We start from the raw sequence: 7,308 nt of genomic DNA, 5'->3' as shown, positions 1-7,308 counted from the left end.
CTCGTGCCCCTCGCTCTTACCTTTAAGTCCAGATTTGGCCCTTAATTCTTAAGTCATAGAAATGAAGATAAAGGGAATATCTATTAGCCTGAACTTTCTTCCCTATTCCATTCTTTTTTTTTTTTTTTTAAAGATTTTATTTATTTATTTATTTGAGAGAGAGAAACAGCATGAGAGGAGAGAGGGTCAGAGGGAGAAGCAGGCTCCCCGCCGAGCTCGGAGCCCGATGCGGGACTCGATCCCAGGACTCCGGGACCATGACCCAAGCCGAAGGCAGTCGCTTAACCAACTGAGCCACCCAGGCGCCCTTCCCTATTCCATTCTGATTCTCTGGAGATGAATGAACTCATCCTTCCCTGCAGTAAGAGGACACTTGGTACCTTGCTGAAAAAAAGGAGTTCTCACACAATTCCTTGCTTGTATTCTACCAGCAAGAAAGCAAACAAATAAGCATCTCCAATGCTTCCTAGCTTCTGCCCCAAATCTAAAATTCAGTGCATTCTTCTCAGAAGAGCAGACCAGGAACCCTGCAGGTTAGCTGGGAACAGAGCAGAGTGCCAGCACTCACCTGAATTGGGGTCATGGTAGCAGAGCAGGGTGAAACATTTCTTCTTGAGCTGCTCCTCCACGTCCAGTGGGAGCCGAGCTCTCATCCACACAAAATCCTATAGCCACAGAAGCAAAAAGAGAGATGCAAATAGACTATTAGAACTAGGAAGATCCAACCAATGAGTAAAGGATGATAACACTCTCACTGATACCAGAAAAATGCATCAAGAGACAACAGGAAGATTCATTTTTATTAGCCTATCAAATTTGCAAAGAATAAAATGATGGTCAAGACCCCATGTTGATGAAAAGGTGGGGAACTGGCAATATGTACCAATATGTTTAATGTGTATATCCTCTGACCAGTGATCCCACTTTGAGAACTCATAATTGGGGAAATAATCATACAAAGGCAAACACACTTATGAACTAGCAATGTTCCTATCAGTGAGGTTTTTAACAGCAAAAATGCAGAAACTACCATATCCATCATTAAGGTTAAGCAAACTATGCTACATCCATACAAATGGAATCCATTTTTTTTTTTAATGTAATCTCTACCCCCCAATGTGGGGCTCAAACTCACCACCCTGAGATCAAGAGTTGCAAGGTCTACCGACTGAGCCAGCCAGGCGCCCCCATACAATGGAATCCTATCAGTGATTTAAACTGATGAAATAGGGGCGCCTGGGTGGCTCAGTTGGTTTCGGCTCAGGTCATGATCTCAGGGTTGTGAGATTGAGCCACGAGTCAGCTCCATGCTCAGCAGGGAGTCTGCTTGGGATTCTCTCTCTCCCTCTGCCCCTCCTCTCACTTGCACTCTCTCCCTCTCAAATAAATAAATAAATCCTTTAAAAAATAAAATAAAACAGGGGCGCCTGTGTGGCTCAGCTGTTAAGCGTCTGCCTTCAGCTCAGGTCATGATCTCAGGGTCCTGGGATGGAGCCCCGCATCGGGCTCCCTCCTCGGCAGGAAGCCTGCTTCTCCGTCTCCCACTCCCCTTGCTTGTGTTCCTGATCTCGCTGTGTCTCCCTGTCAAATAATAAATAAAATCTTAAAAATAAATAAATAAATAAAATAAAATAAAATAAACTGATGATATAATAAGAACGCTGAGCACAGACTATGTGCCTGGCACTGTGCTAAGAGTGCTTTAGGAGCTATCATCTTATTCACATTTATTTATTGACTTGAAAAAAGTCCCAAATATATTAAGTGAAAACAGATTACATTCACTATACAAGCATGGAGGCTATAATACCATTTATGTCGAGCTGTATAAAATATACTGTCCTTATTCCTAGGTGTAGTATTTCAGCTTTTACTTTCTTCTGTGTAACATTTTTCTTATTTGAGTTTGGCCCCCATGAACATGTGTCATTTTTACAAAAACAAAAATGTAACAAAAAACCGTTTAAATATATAGGAGAAATTAAGCCATTTCACTTCTTTGGTCCCAATATCTGCCCACCCACAACCTCTGAGCGGGGCATGAGCTCCAGAAGGTCCGCCCTCTCCAGCCCCAACAGCGGAGGCATTTCTCTCTCCTGGCTGGGACCTAACAGTCGTGTCAGTTCAGTCACGAGTAGCCGCTGTTCAAGGGTCTCATGAAACTGAGAGAGAATAAAAAACAAAAAGAGGTTACTATACAACTTCTCCCCCTCCTCCTCCTCCATCCTCATAAACCAGTTCGTCACACATTTCCAAAGTCCTCAAACATCTTATCCCCTTCAGCTGCCAGTGCCTTCTCCTGTCAATCTTTCTTTTCAAAACCCTGACAACACACCCACCTCTTCCGCCATAATTACAATCTATTTCTTCTTCTTCTTTTAACAGATTTTATTCTTAAGTAATATCTACACCCAGTGTGGGGCTTGAACTCACAGGCTTGAACCCTGAGATCAAGAGTCACACGCTCCACCCACCAAGCCAGCCAGGTGCCCAGTCCGTTTCTTCTTTGATAACCATTACTCGAAGTTCCTATTTCCCCCAGAGCATACAATCAGGTGAAGCCATAGTTGGCCTGGTCATTCCTGCAGCTGGTAACTACCCCCTACTGCATCTCTCCTGCTTCACCTTTTTGTCCTCAGAAGTTAAATTTGTGTCTTGTGTCTTCACATAGTAGTCCACAAGCAGCTCTTGAATGACTCTCTGTAAAATCTCAGACCTCAGCCATGTTGTCTTATGCAGTCGAACTTCCTTCCATGCCTACGAAACCAAAAAAATCCCAGGTAGGAACCTCTTTCTCTCTTGGAAACTTTTTCCTTCCTCCTATCATCCCTCCTCCCAGGGCTCTTACCTGAGCCTGCTCCTTTGCCAGGGTGAGGCTTAAGCCGCTCTCATCCATGTGCTGTGAGAGACCCAGCAGCAGTTTGCTGAAGTGTGGGTTCTGTAACAGGTCCTCTTCACTCAGGTTACAAGGAGGCAGCTGTTTGCTGCACACTTAATGGGATGTCCCCCATAGGGGCAAAAAAAAAAAAAAAAAAAGCAAAGAAGCTATCATATATAATTGAGAATCACTCTTAGCTTAATACTCACTTCCAGGGGCGCCCGGGTGGCTCAGTTGGTTAAGCGGCTACCTTCGGCTCAGGTCATGATCCTGGAGTCCCGGGATCGAGTCCCGCATCGGGCTCCCTGCTCGGCGGGGAGTCTGCTTCTCCCTCTGACCCTCCTCCCTCTCATGCTCTCTGTCTCTCATTCTCTCTCTCTCAAATAAATAAATAAAATCTTTAAAAAAAAAAAAAAATACTCACTTCCAAAAAACCCCTAGGTTTTTAGTAGGGAAGTTTTCTAAATCTAATGAAGTGTTTAAAAAACCCCACAAATAAACTCAAGGCAATACTCAAAAGTATCAAGCATTTCTATATATATACACAAAGATATTAATCAAGAATTAGGGAATGAGTCTCCAATGAAACTAAGAGCTTAGAAAATGGAAATACGGGGCGCCTGGGTGGCTCAGTTGGTTAAGCGACTGCCTTCGGCTCAGGTCATGATCCTGGAGTCCCGAGATCGAGTCCCGCATCGGGCTCCCTGCTCAGTGGGGAGTCTGCTTCTCCCTCTGACCCTCCTCCCTCTCATGCTCTCTGTCTCTCATTGTCTCTCTCGCAAATAAATAAAATCTTAAAAAAAAAAAAAGAAAAAGAAAATGGAAGTACAGTTGGAAAGTATTAGACAAATAGAATCAGGAATAAGGGACCTTTTGGTAGGGGTCACCACAGTACTCCAAATGCCTCATTCACATAGAATAACGAGAATTCTTGATGAAGGGAAAAAAACAAAGGTAAAGTTCCAACTTTGGATGTGATCTCTAGTTGCATAAGCAAGACTGCAAGAAGATAAACTCTTAGGAGTAACTGAAAAACTGAATTAAATTCTTATTATAAACAGAGCTGGATAACCCATGTGCATTCAGAGCAGCACAAGAATGAGAAAAAGTGCAAGAAACTGGGATCCTCTGGTTATTGCCTCAGCTCAAGGGCCTCTCTTTCCATCTCTTTTCCCACATGCTTTCTGCTGGGGTCTTCTGTTTTACTCCTACTTACCAAACAATCAAACTTTCATGCTTTGGACCATGAGAAAGCACTTTTGGAAAATAAGAACTCTTTTTTCGCCCCTTCAGGCACTGAAGGATCAACTTGGCAATGTTCAAAATAATAGAAGATTCAAAGTTCTTGAAGGATTCAAGATATAGAAAGGGTTAGAGATAGGGAAAGAATTCAAGATACAGAAGGATTCAAGATATAGAAAGGGCTTGAGATAGGGGAAGAATTCAAGATACGTAAGGATCTGAGATTTTGGAGTACAAGATATGAGAAAATTCAAGACCCAGGTAGAAAGGAAGCCTTCAGAGTTTGCTGGCCACCCTTCTCTTCAGGTTATGCCTGCTGACACAGCATGGAAGCGACTGGAGTTTTTAGTCTACTGCACAGGAGGGTGCGTAACAGGAGCCGGTGTAATCTGTTTTCTAATAAGAGTGTCGAAGAATCTTCATGTATCCTAGTTTCCCCAGGAACTTCGGCTTTTATGTGAGAAACCATACTGGTGGACTTTATAAATCCTTTTCATTATAGAAAGCAAGAACCTGGCTCAGACCTCTCTGGGTAAGTCATCAAACCTCCTTCAAATGGCAGCCCTTACCTTGTTGGAGTATTTCCATCCCCTCTCCAGGTGAGCAGAAATCTCCGGATGCCATCTGATTTTCTTGAAGTTCTTATGTGTGGAACTGAGTGAAAGAACAAGAAGTAAATACATTGGGTGGCTGCTCCAACACAACTACCTTGGGTTCAAATTTCTGTTGTCTATAAGCTGGGGAGGAACCACAGGGATGCCTTTTACAGGGAGAGACTATATCACACACCCTGGGGTCTCAAGCTCCTGTACAAGTTTTATGGGCAGACTTATAAGTAGCAAAACAATCTGCATTCTAAGCACATAAATGTTTCCACTTGTTCCAAGCTGTCAAAAAACGGAGCCTCCTCTGGAAAGAAAATTTTCCAATTCACGGAACAGAAGGATGCTCCCCTCCCCTCAACATTATGTCTAAGTTAAAATAGGGTTGCAGCTTTCCGGTTATGAGTGAATTGGGGAAAGGGGTGTGTGTGGGGGTGAGGTGGGGGAAGTCAGTGTCAGCTTTTTTCCCCCCAGTCAAATAACTCAGCTATCAAATTCCACAAGTTTCTTGAGCTTCTTTAACTTGTCCTTTCATCTAAAATCTGTTGGTAGTTTTTGATCATTAACTCTCGAATCATCCTTCAGGAGTGACAGATCATTCCACACTTGAAAAACAACTGGTTTTCACATAACAGCATTAGTAAGGAGCACCTGGAGGAAAGAGCATGACAAGACTGACAGGGAGGTCAGTGCCAAAAGAGCAACACAAAGGTGTAGTTAATGCAGCTGAGACTGGGATGGCAGCTGTCGGGTGTTTTGCCAGAACATGGAGTACACCGAAAAGTATGACATCAACACAAAGGGGCAGTAAACATGGGCACAGTTTGTAGACTCTGGAGACTAAGTTTTTCCCTTGACGTTCTTTTCTTTTCTTTTCTTTTTTTTTTGCTCCACCCACTCCTCTCTGTAAGGTATCAACTCCAAAGGGCAGCTGAGTCTCCCAAAGCAGAAGACATTGAAGGTTATTAGGATTTAACACTTTAAGTTCACAGAACATTTGGTTTACTCCCTCGTTTTATGAGTAGCATCAAAGTAACTACTCATTTATTTTGTAACATGGTCCAGGGGGGAACACAGATGAGGAGTCGGAATGCTAAAACTTAATTTGCAGCTCTGCAGTTTCTTCTGTGTGAATTTAAGGGAAATGTTTCTTTTGTGCCAAACTTTTTTCCACCTGCAAAACGGAGATAATGAATCCTGCCTTGGCTGAGACACCAAGAATTAATAACACAATCGACTTGTCAACAAAAACCACTAGTTAGTTAAGCCCGGTGTTTTAACAATTCTGTTTATCGTTGATCTAAGTTGCAGGCAAATTTCGCACACGGAAATGAGGACCAACACAGATTTCCAAAAGTCAGCTGTTCTTCCCTCTCTAGGGGAACTGCCCACTTGGGTTTTCTTGGAGTGCCTTTCTTTCACCCTTTTAAAATGTTACAGGGCGTGAACGAAGGCGGCAATCAGGCTCGATTCTCCACCCTCTGCACTCAGATGTGTTAAAACGCTGCTACAGGGAACCCAAGCATTTAAATGTTCTGACTCAGGCGTCTTTTAAATTCTTAGAGCTGTCTTTACACGCTGCACTGAACGTTAAATTGATTTTACAGGTATTTTCACAAGATGTGACCCTTACAGGGCCCGAGATGAATCAAAATGCGCAGCGGGCTCTCCGGCGCCTACTTCCCTTCCGTCTGGTCAGCCAAGGATTCCCAAGGGCGAAGGCGGCCGCGGCGGCCGGACTAACCCTCCCCGCACTCCTCCTCCCCGCAGCGCGGCCCGCCGACCCTCCGAGGCAAACCTGCACACCAGAGGGCAGCTGAAGCTCCCGAGGCCGTGCGGAGCGGGCTGGGACGGGCTGGCCGGCAGCGTCGACACCGGGACCCCGCCCGCGCCCGGGCTCCGGAACCTCTCACTCGGGCCGGGCGCTGGGGCTGGGGGAAGAGATGCCCGGGAGGACCGCGCGGGAAGGTCGGGGGAGGTGGGGAAAAGGCTCAAAGTGCACGCGAGGCCTCGTGAGAAGGGAAGAGGGGCGGGGCCACGCTCGAGGCGGGAACGCCAGGCCCCGCCCCCCGCCGAGCGCGAGCCCTCGGTCGTCAACCGCCGGCGAACCCAGCCTTTAGGGTGTGAGCCGGGAAGGCCTCTTGGCCCGTTTTCCTGAGTACCTCCCCCTGGTTGAGGGCAAATGTTGAGAAAATGGTTTTGATTGCTAATATTTATTGAGGGCCTACAGTGAGTCAGGAACTGTCAAGCAAAGGTTTACTTGCCATTCCTCATTTAGATCTCGTGTAAATTCGTACAGCGTCCTATGAGGAAGTCACTATCATGAAATCCATTTTACAGAGGGGAAAATTAAGGCGCAAAGAAATTAAGTACTTGTTTGAGGTCGCAGTTCACAGCGTTTAAACCTGACCCTGTGGCCCTCTGAACCTTCCCAGACCTGCCGCCCACACGGAGCCTGTCAGTCTCCTCATTCTGGCGCAGCCCCCTGGGTCAGCTTCTCTAATTTCCTGCCCCAGGCTCCTCTAACCTCTCCATTATCCCTCATCCTTCATTCAGCTCGCTTGCTCGCTCAGGCTCTCTCACTTG

At 45.5% G+C, this 7,308-nt stretch overlaps 1 protein-coding gene across 2 annotated transcripts; it reads right to left on the bottom strand.

The window, feature by feature from the left end:
• Window positions 1-16: 16 nt before the first annotated feature.
• Window positions 17-6,717, bottom strand: HAUS4 (HAUS augmin like complex subunit 4). 2 transcript variants are annotated; one of them, XM_081830764.1, is made up of 7 exons: window positions 6,521-6,717; window positions 4,690-4,774; window positions 2,849-2,991; window positions 2,626-2,757; window positions 2,028-2,162; window positions 299-665; window positions 17-88 (listed from the first exon to the last, which is right to left on the bottom strand). In XM_081830764.1, exons 2-6 carry the CDS (start codon window positions 4,742-4,744, stop codon window positions 492-494), a joined length of 639 nt encoding a protein of 212 aa, XP_081686890.1. In that variant the 5' UTR covers window positions 4,745-4,774; window positions 6,521-6,717; the 3' UTR covers window positions 17-88; window positions 299-491. The 2 variants fall into 2 exon arrangements, with proteins under 2 accessions (XP_081686890.1, XP_081686891.1); XM_081830765.1 differs by having other exon boundaries at window positions 6,529-6,717.
• Between the last annotated feature and the right edge of the window lie 591 nt (window positions 6,718-7,308).

The sequence above is a fragment of the Leptonychotes weddellii genome, chromosome 9 (genome assembly GCF_054177405.1).
Source record: "Leptonychotes weddellii isolate Sample4059 chromosome 9, ASM5417740v2, whole genome shotgun sequence".
NCBI lineage: Eukaryota > Metazoa > Chordata > Mammalia > Carnivora > Phocidae > Leptonychotes > Leptonychotes weddellii.
This window is presented reverse-complemented; position numbering and strand designations above follow the sequence as displayed.